At 39.0% G+C, this 17,853-nt stretch overlaps 1 protein-coding gene across 1 annotated transcript in view; it reads left to right on the plus strand.

Annotated features, from left to right (window-relative positions):
- Window positions 1-17,853, plus strand: part of ITPR3 (inositol 1,4,5-trisphosphate receptor type 3) — a 135,498-nt gene that overhangs the window by 115,283 nt on the left and 2,362 nt on the right. The window contains exons 47-56 of the mRNA XM_087719927.1: window positions 1,228-1,338; window positions 3,421-3,613; window positions 5,210-5,335; window positions 5,973-6,145; window positions 6,842-7,006; window positions 7,675-7,867; window positions 11,826-11,933; window positions 12,591-12,712; window positions 14,196-14,361; window positions 16,296-16,456. Of these exons, the coding sequence (XP_087576053.1) occupies window positions 1,228-1,338; window positions 3,421-3,613; window positions 5,210-5,335; window positions 5,973-6,145; window positions 6,842-7,006; window positions 7,675-7,867; window positions 11,826-11,933; window positions 12,591-12,712; window positions 14,196-14,361; window positions 16,296-16,456 (1,518 nt within the window). The remainder of the gene's footprint in view (window positions 1-1,227; window positions 1,339-3,420; window positions 3,614-5,209; window positions 5,336-5,972; window positions 6,146-6,841; window positions 7,007-7,674; window positions 7,868-11,825; window positions 11,934-12,590; window positions 12,713-14,195; window positions 14,362-16,295; window positions 16,457-17,853) is intronic.

Below are 17,853 nucleotides of genomic sequence, written 5' to 3' on the forward strand. Positions count from 1 at the left end.
AGAATAAAATTGCACTTGCAATTTAAGGCAAAGAAGAGATGAGAGGAGAATTGGTTCTGTCTCTCTAGTGGTTGGAAGAAAGTGGATGGGCAAAGCAGTTCTGAAAACTTAGCCTCAGATCTAAAAGCATTAATTTTCTTGAAACATTCAGTCAGGCTTCATTTCTTTCTTCTATTATAGCACAGTATAATATTACACTAGATAATACAGTAGATAAAATTATCCCTTCCATAGAACGTTTTGGAATTTTTCTAAAGCTTGGATCTTGGGAGTCAAAGGATATTAGTTAAGGGGGAAGGGTGAAAGTTGAATTTTATTGGTTCTGAATCAACTGTAGTTTCTAGAGAGGAGGCAATAAAACAAGGAAAACCATGAACTGGATCATTTAGAGCTATCTTTATTAGTGATTAGTGGGGCTGCCGATGACCCTATAATTCACTTTGACTTGCCTCTTAAGTATTGGCAATTTTCCTTTCTAATAAGAAAAATGGATCCTATCTCTATGTGAAAGCAACCGTGATCTTGGCTTCTTTCTCTTACAACAGTGCCATATTATTTGCTACAATGGAACATGCAGGTCTGTGATGAATTCTTCCTGTATATTTCCGTTGTCATCAGTAGGGGCAATCTTTCATGAAAGGCTCTTGTTTATAATATGAGTGTAGTCATACTCTAGTGACTCCAATATGGATGCTATGTTATACTAGATCAGAAGAGCGACAAAACTCTTATATTGATGGCTTTACTGAATACTTTTGCATTCTTGTATCACTTTCATGGGGCACAGCACTTACTTGCTTCTTTGGATATGACTTCATGTAGAAACATCCCTATAATTAAACTAACTCACCCTTTATCTTCAGAGATAGAAAATCAATTGCTTTGTGTTCAGTCTGTTGTTCACATAGCTTAGGTCCAAGACCATGATCACTACTCATTGTAAATCCATTTCTTTTGGGATTCATGATTTATACTTTACAGATTATTACTCTTTGGCTTTAATTACTGTGACAAATTGAAGAGCTGTCTCCCACAGGAAGCACAAGCTCTGTTTGCTCTTTATTAACTATATTTTTCTCCAGTCTTCTCCCAAAGCCTTTCATTTTTGGTAAATATGAGAAAATGTACTGTTAATTATAATTGAAAACAATTCCCCTGGGGTTTTTAAATTGATTTCTGAGTTACTATAAATTATAAATATAAGATTTTTCCTTTGCTTTCTTGCAGCTTATTTTGCACAACAAGCAACTGACTCAGATGCTGAAGTCGACAACTCCTGTCCAAGAGGAAGAGGAAGACCCATTAGCTTATTATGAGAAACACACATCCCAGATAGAGGTGAAGTTCACTTTCCCAGAACTTGCTCTATATATAATTAGTTTTTTTTAATGTCTAGAAGCCTGATTTACTTTTAAGATTACTGAAATTATATATAATGTCAACTTCCCTTATCTAATAACATGTAGCTGGTCAACCTATCAATGGAGTTTAACAAACAGCTTTTCTGTAGCAATTCTGTCCACCATTTGCTTGGCTCTTGCAATATCACAGAATATAAGTGGCAGTACAGAATTAAAGTGAACTATTGTTTGCAGAGATGTTGTCAACTTATATTTGGGAATTCTAAATTCTGCATTTGTTGGTGGCCAAGAACCATATTATCTTTTCATACCAGGTACAGAATATTAATTTCAGCATCGCAATCTCCATTAACTGAAGAAATTGATTCCGACCTGTGTAAGGTCATATTACATTAACACTTTTGCAGGACTTTTATCTTTTCACTGCTTATAAAGTCCTCATTTCTTTCTGCTCAGTTATTTTCTCTTAAACTCCATATTCCCCTTCTAATGCATCTCAGAATAACTTCAGGGAGTTAACTCAATGTCCTGGGGCACAAATAGAAAAAGTTGTACCAGTTGAACTAAGGCAAACTTTCTTGGATGATATTCATGTGAAGGATGAATATAGAAATAGCAATAGCAATATATAGCAGTAGACTTATATACCGCTTCATAGGCCTTTCAGGCCTCTCTAAGCGGTTTACAGAGAGTCAGCATATTGCCCCCAACAATCTGGGTCCTCATTTTACCCACCTTGGAAGGATGGAAGGCTGAGTCAACCCTGAGCCGGTGAGATTTGAACCGCTGACCTGCTGATCTAGCAGTAGTCTGCAGTGCTGCTTTTAACCACTGCGCCACCTTGGCTCTATTGGACAATTCTAGAGGAATTGTCTTAAAAGGGCTGAACTTAAGCTGTCAAGGGCTTTAAAAATAATGTCCAGCACTTTGTATTTTGCCTGGAAAAGAATTGACAATGCAGCATTTTTAAGAATGTGTAAATGGCCTATTTCATTTGATAATCTCCCAAGATCAGTCTGGCTTCTGAGCTTTGCATTGACTAAAGTTTCTGAGAGGCAGCCCCACAAAAGGTACATTACAAGAGTGAAGTTATCAGCATGAGAACTACAGTTTTAAGATCATTCGGTAGCTTTCAGAAAAGCATACAGTTGGCATATCAGCCAAAGATGATTGCTGTTGCCTCAGTCTGGAAAATCAGAAAGAGATTCAATTGAGAAGAATTTCCAAATACTTTTTGTAGGAGAATGTAACTGCATTCACAATAGGCAGGCCAGCGACTACTTTAGAATTATGGCCTGTTTCATTTTTTATTATCCCTCATCCAGCCCTTAACAGGCCAAGACTAGTAATGGCTAACCTTTTTGTCCTTGCGTGCTGAAATCGTGTTTGTGTGTGACAGTGCATGTATGTGTGCTCACACCCATAATGCATGCATGCATGATCCCCTACGTCCCATTTTGGGTCTAGCAGGCCACCCTGAAACCTTTTGGGACCAAAAACAGGGCAGTGGGGGACCCCCCCCCCCAATGCTGCCCAAATTCCCGCACATGCACGTGCATCTCCCGCAAGCCTGGCAGAGACCGGCTGGCCGGCGGCAGAGATCAGCTGGTTGGTGGGAGGCATGCACGCATGCGCAGTGGAGCTGAGCTGTGCGATGGCTCTCATGCCAGCAGAGATGCCTCCGCATGCCACCTGTGGGCACACGTGCCATGAGTTCACCATCAGGGGACTAGACAGTTATTCAAAAACTCTAGACACAAGATGCATCTTGAGATGTTAACTTAGATCTTTAATGTCGAATGATAACATAATTATAGACAAATGATTTATCTGACAGAATTTCCAAGAAATTAAGCGAGAATACTATGTCCCTAAGGCTTTGCACTAGAGCGTAGGATAATATTGCCACAGTGGCTAGCAACAGATACTGCAATATAATAGTGAGCATGAACATACCGAACCATCAGAATGGACTTGGTTAGACATGTAGGTCATTTGCAAAAATTTTAAATCTAAGAATTGCAGGATAAATATAACTTAAAACTCAATTTTTCTCTAGATTGTACGCTTGGATCGAAGTATGGAACAGATTATCTTTCCAGTGCCTAGCATCTGCCAGTTCCTGACCAAAGAGACAAAAAACCGTCTATTTACCACTACAGAGCAGGATGAGCAGGGCAGTAAAGTCAGTGACTTTTTTGAGCAGTCATCCTTTCTCCACAATGAAATGGAATGGCAGAGGAAACTGCGCAGTAAGTCTGGAAAAAGGCAATGGGATTCCTCCTTCAGATGGTGATTTGAAGAGCACCAGACTACATGTTGGTTTGGTTCCTACAGCATTATGCAGCATCTGTCAAGTAGCAATATCACCGAAACCTCTCTTTTTCTCTTTTTCTCTCTTTGAAACCGAAGTGTTGAAGTCTTGTATACTGCGCTCCAATTAAAAAAATAATAATCATTTCATGCAGGCAATCGCAGGTTACAATTGTTGAGAAATTGGCCGCTACCCACATATGAGCCGAGGTGGCGCAGTGGTTAAATGCAGCACTGCAGGCTACTTCAGCTGACTGCAGTTCTGCAGTTTGGCTGTTCAAATCTCACCGGCTCAGGGTTGACTCAGCCTTCCATCCTTCCGAGGTGGGTAAAATGAGGACCCGGATTGTTGTTGGGGGCAATATGCTGACTCTGTAAACCGCTTAGAGAGGGCTGAAAGCCCTATGAAGCGGTATATAAGTCTAACTGCTATTGCTATTGCTATCTGGTTTTTGGTAGGCTTAGGGGAAATCTGGAAAACAATTTAGACTTTGGGTGGGAATTTTCTGCCCAATTTGGAAAGTTGCTTACTAAAGAGAGATGGCAGACTCAACTACCTTGGCATTAAGATGTGCCACCACCCAGCAGCATCTGCATTGGTGTCCATGAGGGCAGACTGACGACAGCAGGGTGCATTGTGGCAATGCAAGCCCTGCCCATTTTGTACGTGCCTCATTATGTTGCATTCAGGTGCCCAAAGGGGAGTGTGCAGCCTAACTGTGATCTCCCCCCTCCCCTCATTTTGTTGAAAACAAAAAACTTCTGTTTCACAATCCTGGCATACAATTATTTCCTTCCATATTTATTGCTAACTCTGAATAGTCTCCCTGCTTATTCAGCTTTCTCTAATATGTTTGCTGGCCTTGAAACATCTAAAGTAGAACTAATAGCCTGGGAATGTTTCCAAAATAAGACATTCCATGAATATGAGGGAAAGGCTGGCTAGCCAGCTTACTAATACTAGAAAATCTAATTAAATTATGCCGATTTTCTTTTAAACGCTTAGTCAGTGCTAGCAGCCCTTTCCAACCCTGCAACAATGGCATGGCATCATCATGTTTTGTAATTTTGTGCCGCCTGCTCTGGTTGATTGTGTGTCCCTTTAAGCATTGATATATGAATGCAGTGTTCCACAGATGATAAAGGCAGCAGAAATAAAATGAAGACATAATGCTTGTTCAGCTGCGTTTGCTGCATTACCCTGTGTTTTGATAAACTCACATATGACAGCATTTGGAAATTGTGTCCCACTTTCAGGCAATTGATGCTGTTTGCAGTTGAGTTGAGGAAACAAGTATATTGGTTTTTGGTTTTTTGTTGGTTTTATTGACATTTGTAGGCCGCCCTTTTCCCTGAGGGGACTCAGGGCGGCTCACAGAAACCAAGGGAGGGGGGAATACAGCATTAAGACGACAACATATAATATTGATCCCTGGCCTGGTGAATATTTGCAATAAGATTGCTAGAACTCTGGGGAAGCTTGTGCTGCTACTTAGAAGCATGAGATTTACTTAACTTTGCGTCTGTTTTCATAGGCAATAGATTGATGTACTGGTTCTCTCGCAGAATGACGCTTTGGGGAAGTATTTCCTTCAATCTGGCTGTCTTCATAAACATCATCATTGCTTTTTTCTACCCTTATGTTGAGGCTTCCTCAATGGGTAGGTATTCACTCTCGCTTGACTTTTTTTTTTTACCTCTACTTTTGCCATTCATAGAGACACTGAACACTGGTATCCTCTTAGACCAATTGTAATGTAGTCTTTCTTTTGACAATCATTATGCATTTCCCCCTGAACATTGTGGGGAATGCAACTCTTCAGAAGTAGCGTGTCTGCGAAATTAACATGTCTCCGGTTAGCCTGCTTCCTAGTAAGAGGTGCTGCTCCATTCAGATGTTATGCAGATTTCTAAAACAAAGGTGTCATTTTCACTTCAGGGGGTGCTTTGCTGGCAACAGTCAGTGAGCTAAGGATGAAAACAGTATAAATATGTTAAGACAGCTGAATCAGGACATGGTCTATTTAATACAATTCAGTGATGCCATTGCACATGATTAGAGCTATACAGTAAGACATTGATATCTTTGTTGCCTATCAGGACTCCTAGTCATGCAGGTGCAGTTTACCTGCACAGTTCTGCTCAAGCCACTTCTTGCATTGGGTGCCTGATAACTGGCTGACTTCTCTGACAGTTAATGATCAGGAATAGCCACCATGTGCTGTTATTTTCAGCTATATGAGCGCTATGTTATTAATAAATACTATACATATTTGAGTTTGTCTCTTAATTTTCTAGGATTGCTGGATTCCCCATTGATTCCTTTGCTTTCCTGGCTTTTAATCTGCTTTTCCATCATGGCTCTGTTTACTCAGCGCTATGGCCTCCGACCACTCCTTGTGGCACTGATTTTGCGATGCATCTATCATCTAGGCATCGGCCTCACTCTGAACATACTGGGAGCTCTCAATGTAAGTCAATTGGTTACCCAAAAATCAGCTTAGGTTGGGATGCTTATTTATGTTCAGAAGTTCTCTTGAACTGAGTAGGACGTATTGCTAGATAGAACATGATGTTATGGTATCTTAGATGGGAGATAAAGTTGTACCATACAGGTAGTCCTTGACTTATGACTATAATTGAGCCCCAAATTTCTTTTGCTAAGTGAGACAGTTTTTAAAGAGAGTTTTGGCTCACTTTGCGACCTTGCTTGCCACATCCATTAAAGGCACCATTGCAATTTGTTAAATGAATCTGGCCTCCTCATTGACCTGGCTTGTCAGGTCATATGACCCTGGGATACAGCAATTGTTATAAATATAAACCAGTTGCCAAGCATCCAAATTTTGATCACATGACCATGGGGCTGCTACAAGAGTTGTAAAGTGTGAAAAATGGTCATAAGTCATTTTTTTCAGTGCTGTTGTAACTTTAAATAGTCACTAACTATTAACAACACTAAGTGTTGTTAAGTCAAGGACTACATTACCAGGGTATGTGTCATGGATCAGTCATAGAATTAAGATGTTTCTTTGCGGACAAATGAAAAAGATTAAAAATACAAGTAGATTTATATTAGAATTAATTTTTAAAAAAGTCAAATAGTGCAGCATCTCATTAACATAATATTTGCCCTCAACTATATCTATCTTTTGATTGTTTTGCAGCTGACAAATAAGATTGTATTTGTAGTAAGCTTTGTTGGCAATCGTGGGACATTCATCCGAGGATATAAAGCCATGATCATGGACATGGAATTTCTTTATCATGTCGCCTATATCTTGACCAGCGTCTTGGGGCTTTTTGTACATGAACTTTTCTACAGCATCCTGGTACAATAATCTTATCATCATAGTCATTAAGGAAAAAAAATATGATTTTGTTCCCCTTGCTTTTTCTTACTCTGCATTTTGTCTACTTTTGTGGGTGTCTGCAATTTTATAAGTTGCGTAAGAAGAAATATAATTTAGATTGGAGAATTTAGCAGACGGAAGCTAATATTTGTTCAGGATCTATGAAATTGTAAGATATTTTCAGAATTACACAGTGTATTTATCAATATAATGGGAATGCTGATACTCACAATAATGTACTACAGCTACTCAATCGTAAGTTTATTTGTATGTTTATTTGTCAAATTTATATAGTGGCCATCTCACATGATGTGATCCTGGACACATGTACAATAAAGTCTATTAAAACTACAGACCCAATTAAAAACAATTAAATAAAAACATGGATTAAAAACAAGACAACAAGAAAGAAAATATTGCAGGATTTTGTGAGAGAAAATATTACATATAATGCAACAAATACATGGGCTCCCTATTACCAGAGAATCCCCAGTCTTGCTGAAAAAAAGAAAATATTTTGAGTGTTTTTCAGAAGGTCAGCGGGATGAAGTTCTGGGAATAAAACTTACAGAAGTAGAACAATATTTTATAATCCTTGTTTTTTTGTTTTTTTGTATTGATTTGACCTAGGAAAATTTCTTTTTCAGCTATTTGACTTGATCTATCGTGAGGAGACTTTGTTCAATGTTATCAAAAGTGTGACACGGAATGGACGTTCAATTTTACTGACAGCTCTGCTGGCCCTCATCCTTGTCTACCTCTTCTCCATTGTCGGCTTCCTCTTTCTTAAAGATGACTTCATTCTGGAAGTAGACCCACTGCCCAACTTCAAATCCAAAGGTTTGTTCTCCTACTTAAGTAAAGTATCCCCCTTTCCAACCTGAAGTTCTGATCAACTTGAAGAGCACAGAATGTTTTACAGTTACCATAAATGATTCTTTCTGTTTTGGTATTTAGAGAGGTTATTTATTTATTTGTCCATCTATCTGTTTATGTATGAGATTTATCTGACTGCCTGAAGCCACCTGGACACTAGGTGGCTTAGAGAGATTTAGGTATTAAGAACAGATTAAAACCAGAAAATCTGAAAAGATTAAAAATACAAATATAAAAATTATCAGAATGTAAACGTGTCATCACTCTATTACAATCCATCTCCAAAAACCTGCTGGAAGAGGGTTCACTTGCCCCTAGAAGTCATGAGGAAGAGATCCCTATATATTTCATGGTGCAAGCTATTCCAGAGGGAAGGAGCTGCTACCGAGTTAGTTTGATGTCGATCTGTCTCCTACTTTACCTCCTGGTAGGAAGTAACCTTCAGGAGAGGTTTCCCAATTGTCCAAATATGATGGATTAATAGAGAAATGAGTTAATTCCTCCTATTTTGCGGGGTCAAAATATATTTCATTGTTTAGTATTTCTGGACTTCATCTAAGCTTGAGACATATTAGAAAATATATAGATACATGCTGTATATAGCCATCATCCCAGGGGTGAAATGCTACTGGTTTTACCGGTAGTAAAAAATACTAAAAAAAAGGGATGGGGAATATGTTCCGACGATCGTGGGTTGCACAGTTGAGCTTCGGAACTTTTTTACTTTTTAAGCATTTTTTTTTTACTAAAGGTTCTCTGGAAATGCGGGGGTGGAGCTGGGGTCTGTTTTTGCTCCCAGCAGCCTGCCAAGCCAAAAATGGGGGGGGGGATCCGTTTTTGCTCCCAGCAGGCTTCCTTGAGGCCTGCTAGGCTAAAAAAGAGGGGTGGGGTGGAGGCTGAGAAAGAAAGAAACAATGAAAGAATGAAAGAAAGGAGAAAAAGAAAGAAAGAAAAAGAAACGGAGGGAGGGAAAAAGGAGAGGAAGGAAGGACTACAAACCTGGCACTAGAAGCAGCTTCAGAGGATAATCCAGGGCTGGAAGGGACCTGGAGGTCATCTAGTCCAACCATGCTCAGCAGGACATTGTGAGTTTCTGTCTTTTGATCCCCCAGTTACATGACTATGTAGCCACCCAGTCACATGACCCCCACCAAGCCATGCCCTCACAACTGGTAGTAAAAAAAATTTAGATTTTGCCACTGCATCATACCATTCATTTTCAGGGCAAGCAACATGTAGAGCACAGAGTACAGAGGGGGATTAGAAATAGTAGTAAAAATCAGGGCATGAGAAAAAAAGAAGAATGGCAAAAATTTATTTACAGCAACAATGTTCCATACCTTTTTGATGCCATCTCGTATCGTTCCACACTATTCTATAAGCACACCACCCTTCCCTCTCTTTACAGTCTTACAAACAAAACTTGTTTCTATTCTATCCAAATCCATTTGTATGCTTTTACTAATGTATTTCCACTTCCATATAACAAAGTGGGCAGAAGCTTTTTCACTTATTTTGACAAGTATTGACTCCTTACACTAGACCATATGCTATCATTTTTCTTTCTACCAGGTTTTGCATGTCTTAATGTTTTTCCATCCTTTTTTCTCAACTTTAGTAAACATTCTGCTATAGTACACCAATTCATTGCTCTGCTTATTCACAATTTATGTGAAACTTGCAATAATTTGTTCCATTTTCTCAGTCGCATGTAATTCCTTTGGTCTTGGACACATTAATTTTCAAGTCCATGCTCCTCAATGCACCATACAGTTTATAATTTTAATTTTAGGCAACAAAACAACTTCATCTGCATGCTCAAGTACACATACATTCCTGAAAAATTACAGCATCTTTTCCGATGTTAGCAAGAGACAAAGATTTGCCATCAATTCAACAGAACCTGTCTCTGAGGCAGGCTGTTTAAATGCAATCTTATTTATTGATAATTTCTCCCTTTTGTTTTAATTCTGCCAGTTACAAGATCAAAGTATGTGTAATGAGTTTAGGAGCAAGCGAAGAGACAACTCTCCCACAATATAATCTAATTCAGCAGATTAAGCAAAGGAGGGAGGAGAGGGAGCAGAGAAGGTATCCAACTCAAATTTCCACATGTTAAATAACACATAGATTCTCTGTATATATGCCACATCATAGTGGAACATTTCTACAGTTATAATGTCTGTATTTGTTATTTAACACTCACGAAGGATTTATGACTTCTACTTCACCAGCTTTTTTGTTTAGACATTAATCATTATAGCATTAATTTTAATTCCAGTCTTTGACATATCATTGGCATTCCCATGCAGATCTTTAAAATGCTGTCTCCAGCACTCCTAAACTAATTCTATTCCAAATTTGTCAATATTTTTATTTTTAATTTTATTGATTTTGCTGGAGGCTCCTTGTTATGCTCTCCTCCAAAATATTTTTTGATTTCTCTGAAAATCTTTCAGTATTTGCACTTGCTTCTTGCCAACGTAACTATTTCTTGTTGTATTTGTTGCACTTATTTTTTCCCCCTATGAATGCGATATACAGTATCTTTCTCATCCTTATTTTCTGCAGCATTCATTTCCTTTTAAGGATTTCTTCTCATCCATGGCCTCCATATTTCTTGTTATCTCCACATGTGCTACTTGGTAACATTGTTTTCACTGGTTTCTAAACAGCTTCCACATCTTATGCCCGCTTTCCCATTTATTCTGTTAGGTGATGCAAACAAGGATCCGTGTTGTTGTTGTTTTGTTTGGAAAAATATATTTTTTAATGTTGATTTTATTCATAAAAAGCATTCTGTTCTGAGATAACTATCAACTACCGTATTTTTTGGAGTATAAGACGCACCGGAGTATAAGACGCACCAAGGTTTTGAAGAGGCATTTTTTTTTAAAAAAAAAGTAGGTAGGTAGATAGAAGGATAGAGAAGGAGAAAGGGAGAAATACAGTAGATAGGCAGGTAGATAGAGGGAGAGAGAAATACAGTAGGTAGGTAGAGAGAGAGAGAGAGTAGGTAGTTGAGAGAGAGAGAGAGAGAGAAAGAGAGAGAAATAGAGTAGGGAGGGAGGGAGAGAGAGAGAGTAGATAGGTAGGTAGATGTTTCCAGGTGTATTTATCCATGTGCTGGAGAAGGAAATCACTGACAACCTGCAGCACCTAAGTCTTTGTTTCTGCTGGCACAGCACATGATCAATGTAATTCTCATCAATCACTTTAACTAAAGAGCTTTCCGAAATGGAAAAAAAAAGTTTTTGCACTCTGCAAACCTTCCCAAAACAGCCCGTTTTTCATGAAAACGGGCCCATTTTTTTCAAAAAAAAAAAAAGGCATGAATAGCCTTAGGAGGGGGGGGGCTTGCAGAGTGCCCTTAGGAGGGGGGGCAAAAAAGAGCAAAAAATGGCCCATTTTTTGTGAAAACGGGCCCGTTTTTTGTCAAAAATATCGCATGCATAGCCTTATGGAGGCTTATAGAGTGCTGCTGGGGGCTGGGGGGGGCAAAAAGCCCATTTTTTGCTCATTTCTGCCCTCCCCAGCCCCCAGGAAATCTTCCATAATGCTAGGCACAGCTGTTTTGGTGAAGGGGCGGAGCTTCAGGAGGAAAACAATGCTGTGTTCAATGTATAAGACACACTCAGATTTTCAACCTCTTTTTTGAGGAAAAAAGCTGCGTCCTATACTCCGAAAAATACGGTAGTACATTTTATGCCATTTTATGCAACCTATATATTTTGTGTACATTTGTTTTTCTTTTTTCATTTAATAGACACCTGATTGTACTTTATAATTCTATCAAAAAAATAAAACTGACACTGCCAAATATCTAGAATGTTTGTCACAGAAAGCCACTTTCTGGATGTTTTAAAAAAGTATGAACAGAAATGGAATGTTTTGACAAATCCACTGTCTCTTGTACTTCCAGCTACAGATTCTATGACGATGCAGAGCAACTTAGGGACTTTCATGGAGACATGCAGCAATGATAAAATAAGCTGCTCTTCCTCCGATACACTGCCTGAAGTGTTGCAAGGTAAAGGGATGGTTAAAACATGCTCCTCAGATAGGGACCCTAATAAGAATAAAGAGAACTCTTGCATCTTTCACTGAGCATATTTGGCAGTGCGTCTTCAGCGAAATTATTCTGTGCCTTAGGTCAGAGGGAAAAGTTGCCTTTGATTTTTTATTTAAGATGGCAATACCACTTAGACTTATATACCACTTCACAGCTTTACAGCCCTCCCCAAGGGCTTTACAGAGTAAGCATAACAATGGCCCCTCAATTTACTGACCTCAGAAGAATATGAGGCTGAGTAAACTATGAGCCGGTGAGACTCAAACTGTCAAACTGTTGGCAGCTGGCAGTCAGCTGAATTAACCTCAGTACTGCATTCTAACTACTGTGCCACCATGGCTCTTAGGATGCAGGATTGTCTTTGTAGGCAGACATCCCAGCACCTTAAATCCAGAAAAGAAGATTCATCTGAATTAAAAGCAGCTCCATTATAATGGTGGTTACTGCTTGTTTTGGGGATCTCCTCCAATATGTTCCTTTATGTCTTTGAAACTGGAACCATTAGGCAGAGCAACCAAATTCCCCAAGTGATTTCCCCTGTTTGAGCAACTGGGAAAAGGTTAACTAAAGAGATTAGTCTGTTTATTTTCTGCTGTGTTGTTGCTTCTGTTCCAGAAGAAGAAGATAATACAGAACGAGCTTGTGACACGCTTCTCATGTGCATACTTACAGTCTTGAATCATGGCCTGAGAAATGGAGGTGGTGTGGGTGATATACTCAGGAAACCATCTAAAGATGTGAGTACATTTGAGACAGTCTATGTAAGAAATAACTGACCAAGCCTTGTATTCCTCTGAAGTCAGGAATGCTTCAGAATCTTTCAGATTGCATATAGAACTTTGAGGCTAACATATTGAATACTCTTCAAGGGTAAGCCCATGCAGAACAGGATGAAAATTTCTATTTTGTGTCTCCCACACAGATTTAAATGTTGCTCCTTTTCGTATTCAGTTGAACAGTTACTTATTTATTTAAAATATCATACAGTTTCCCATATCATGAGTGACTCTGTGTGCCCTACAAAGATGAAAGCAGAAACCATAACACAAATGTTACGGCGCCCAAATTAAAGCAATAAAAGCATAATAACAGCAGCATTGCTTGCCTAAATGTTTGGCCCAAATGTCTATGGAAAGAGCTTGTCAGCATGTTGCAAAAGATTAACAGGACATTTAGTTCTCCTGGAGGATGCTATGTTATAGGGCAGGAAATGCCATTGAGTATGCACCATTCGGAATAAGATCCAATAAGATGGCATTGTTAGATGGAAGAGACCCTGAGCAAACCTTTTTTATTAGCTCTAGTGACCAAGCAGAAACATTGGGAGAGAAGTAGCCCCTCAGATAACCCCTCTATGTCATGTAGAGCTTTATAGTGATAAATAACATCATGACTCAAATAATTGCATTATGGACCAGCTGCAACTTCTGGATACTCTACAAGGGCAGTTCTGGGCAGAGCACATTACAGTAATCCAAACAGGAGATAACTGAGTCATCATGAACAAGGCCTCATGGTCTAAGACAGTGAAGGTGAACCTTTTTTGACTCGTGTGCCATAAGCGGGAGGAGTGCAGGGGGGTCGTGCGTGGGCATGCTGCACCCATAATGCAATGCGCAACTCCCCCACCATGCATATACTCATGACAGGCGCTCCCCCAATTTTTTCCATGGTTTTTTCGCCCTCCCCAGGCTCCAGAGGCTTTATAGGAGCCTGGGGAGGGTGAAAACAGCTCCCCCCCCAGAGGCCCTCCAGAGGCTTTAGAAGCTTTAAAAAAGGCTGAACTCAGCTGGCCAGCGCATGCATGCGCGCTGGCCAGCTGACCGGTGAACGCCTTGCATGCCCTGACAAATGGCTCCGCGTGCCACCTGTGGCATGCGTGCCATAGGTTCGCCATCCCGGGTCTAAGAACTTCTCTCCAAGCTACCGTACTTGTCCTCTTTTCTGTCTGATCCCCTTTCCTTTAACAATTAGCGTAGCTACTTTTTTCCCAATGTTTGAAATATCAATCATTTCTATTCCATTCATATCTGTTCTATTTCATATCAATTAGAGTTTTCTATTTCTGTTTCATATCAATTAGAGTTTTGATAATACACTCGTTCCCAGTAACCACATTTTCTTCAACATTTTCTAGTGAGCAATATTTTTTGATATGACACTAGAAGAGGGAAGATATACCTGCTGATAATGACTATTCTGATTTTTTTTATCTTAAAGGAATCCCTGTTCCCTGCTCGAGTGATCTATGACCTCCTCTTCTTCTTCATTGTCATAATCATAGTCCTTAACCTCATATTTGGTGTCATCATTGACACCTTTGCAGATTTAAGGAGTGAAAAACAGAAAAAAGAGGAAATCCTGAAAACAACATGTTTTATATGTGGTAAGCACTTAGAGAATGGCAGTTCTTATGCTCAACAAACATCTTCCAAGAATTTGCAAGAAAAAAATACTTTTCCTCCTCTTTTTGGTATAAAACATTTTATCAATGCTTATATTTCAAGGGTCTTGTTTAAATACCAAACTCTTCTCCATCAGTGAGGGAAAACTGGTTTTATAATAAACAGGATTAGCTCTTATTCCCAAATGAATTTTATGAAACAGTATTTCTGAAGGATATTGTATGGTGGATTTAAAGGACTCTTGAGTTTATCCAGTTTGCATCAAGAGAGTTTTAAGAGATTGTTCTTATAGCAGAATGTAGAAATCTATGAATAAAGAGTGTTCCATGTTGGTATATTAAAAAAATCAATATGTATGATTATACTTCTGACACAGTTAATAGAATATACATCTTGATCTATGGCAGATCTTTGAATTGTTTGCAGTGGAGTGGAAAGGATTTATAGACCCAATCTTGTAATAATAGAAGGAACAAAACAATTTGTTATGCCCCATCCCTTAAATTATATAGAAATGGAGAATGCTTAGATTTTACTGGATGAGCTTAGCTTAGACTTTATTGAATTACTGGGAGCTCTGTTTATTTTTGGTATTCTACTCAAGACAAATTCCTCGGCTAAGAATATATGTGTGAGTTTTATATTAGAATTTACTTGATAGAACCCAAGTTTAAAAACAACAAAGTAAATTATGAAGGATTAAACCTACTTATTTTTAACTTATGGCATACTTTTAGGTAGAAAGTGCAGCATTTCTTTAATAAAAGTATGGGTAATTTCACTACAAAGCTCATTGACTGATACATCCATAGATCATCTAGACTAGAGGAAATGTGCCCCCTTCTGAATAACTTCTTTACATGTGGACACAATTTTGCAGTTTACAGTTTGCCTTGAATAGTGCTAGAACATGGTAGCACAAGGCTTTAAGTTTAAGAGTGAGAATGTAAACTGCCTGAAGCAATGAAATCAGTTCTATACAACAGTACCTGTGTTTAACTTGCTTGTAGTTTAGTATCCACTTTGCGGTTCCAGGGCATCCCTGGATTGCACCAGTGAAACATGGCAACAAAACCATTGATTTTTGATGGTCCTGTATGATTTTGCTAAAATAAGAGACTTCATCCTATTTTAAATTCCTCATTAGCTATCTATGCCAATGCATCTGATGTAGTGAGGTGGAATTCATGAAAACTACCTTTAATAAATATGTTAGTCTGGAAAGATTCTTCCAAGGCTCCTTGGATTTTTGACTAACATAGATTAACAGAGCTCTCATCCTGAAACATGAAAATGTTCTAAGTCTCAATGCACCATTTTTGTCTTTTATGTCTTCAATTTACCTCCCAAATGAATGGAACATTTTATCAATCCCACTCCAAATGAAGAGAAATGAAAATATCTCCAAAATGTTGCCCTCCCTCCTCTTTCCAGAGCAATATGAAGCATTGCTTTCCAGAGCAATATGAAGCAGTCAATCAGGCACAGCTGTCTGAGCTCGGGAGATAGTGTTGGCATGAAAGATGTTTAGCATGAGTAGAAAGAAATGATGGATTGGTTTCTGCAACATACAGAATTTTTGAGAAGTCTTGTTTTAACAAATAATTCATCTAAGTGTCCAAACTGAACACCCTCATATCAATTTTTCTGCTCCAATACAATTCATTCATTTTCTCTTCCAGATTACTGAACTTAGACTGAAAATATCTCAAAGGCTCTCTGTTTTAAGTGTCTGCTACAAACAGGGCCATCAATCCATTAGGTAGTGTCCAATCTACTGCATCCAGATTGCTATAGGCAACAAGTGGAGGACAAATGCGCTGAAGAAAAATGCTTGGAGAACCAGATTTAGCAAGAAATGGAGGATCATAACAGTTTCTAAGTAATATTTCATTTGCTTTCACTTTCTCTACAGGACTTGAAAGGGACAAGTTTGACAACAAAACGGTATCCTTTGAAGAGCACATTAAATTTGAGCACAATATGTGGAATTACCTGTATTTCATAGTGCTGGTGAGAGTGAAGAATAAGACAGACTACACAGGGCCTGAAAGCTATGTGGCGCAAATGATCAAGGTGTGCATTGTTTAACTTCATAGAAATGAAGTAATAATCAAGTTTGTTATTCTCTTTGAAAAGACTGCCTGATTTTCTTAAAAGAAATTCTGCTCACTGTTCTATTGATGCTGTCAATCAATGTGGTGTGAATATCATAATATATTTGGTTTCTAATTTTTTTTAATAGATGGGGATTTATCTTTTAAAAAATTTAAAAGGTCAAAGCTAAGAACCTAATAATTTGTGAGGAAGGAGGAGTGATTGCTTTTAATTTCCGGCTCTCTACTGGCATTCACGTTCTCTTCTGTGGTTGACATGAGAAGGATGGTAGCGGTGTCAGCCATACTAGTGTTGCCTTTGTGGAGGTATATCAATCCAATTTCAGGATTGGTTTTGGAACAGGGATTTGCCTAGCTTTCCCGTAGCATGACCTTTGCCAAGATGAGGAATCTTATGAACTATGGATTCTTGGTGGGTTTGTGATATTGAGCCACCATATTGCTGCAGCTCCATTTTAACTAGGAAAGTTGCAGGCAGACTATTGTTCTCTCCCAGAGGTGGGCTCTGGATCTCGTTGCAACGGTACAGTGCAATGGGACCGGGAGTCCACCACATGCACACGCATAGCACGTGCACAGCGCGGGCATGCGTACTTTCCCCCAGCGACGCTCCATGATGCTCCAGCTGCTTAGCAGAACGTTGCACAGGTGCCATACGCTGCGTGCGCGGAAGCCCCGATTGGCTCAAATACAAGTAAGAAGGGCGGGTGGGCCCTCCGGAGCAACATACTGGAACAGTAGCTGATGCTCCCAGCAGGCACTGGTACGCCCGTATCAGGGCGTACCGGTTGTATCCCACCACTGTTTTCTCCCATGGATTTTACATATTCATGTTTTCACTAATTACTTTGGCAATCAGAATATAGGCTGCATCACCACCAATTTATAAATGAATCAAATCAGAAAATATAGATGTTGAAATATTTGACGGTTTGTGCTGTTCTGGAAGACCCAATTTATATGACAGTGATATTAGACTCATCATTGCCACAAGCAGCAGTGATTTGGGTGATTCACAGCATTTGCTAATCAAGAACCCTACAAGTCAACCATAAGATACAAATATTCTATCGGTACTTGCTAATCAGGTATGTCTCGTATAGATCTATGACTGTTCCTGAAAGAGGGAACACCGTGATAACTGTTCTTGCAATTACACGAAATAGCCTGGAAACTTTGAACTATTCTATGTATATATATATTTACACTAGTTGCCAGTATATTTCCACATTTCAAAATATTTATTTTGATTGTCAAAATTTCCAAAGATTTGGGATTAGGTTGCCTTAAAGAAGGAGGTTCTCTGATACTTATCTTCTAATTATCATTTGGATTTCTGCTAGGTACCTTCAACCC

Source organism: Thamnophis sirtalis, unplaced genomic scaffold, assembly GCF_051295495.1.
Source record: "Thamnophis sirtalis isolate CommonGarterSnake01/CBP01778 unplaced genomic scaffold, rThaSir2_p1.2 scaffold_7, whole genome shotgun sequence".
Taxonomy (NCBI): domain Eukaryota; kingdom Metazoa; phylum Chordata; class Lepidosauria; order Squamata; family Natricidae; genus Thamnophis; species Thamnophis sirtalis.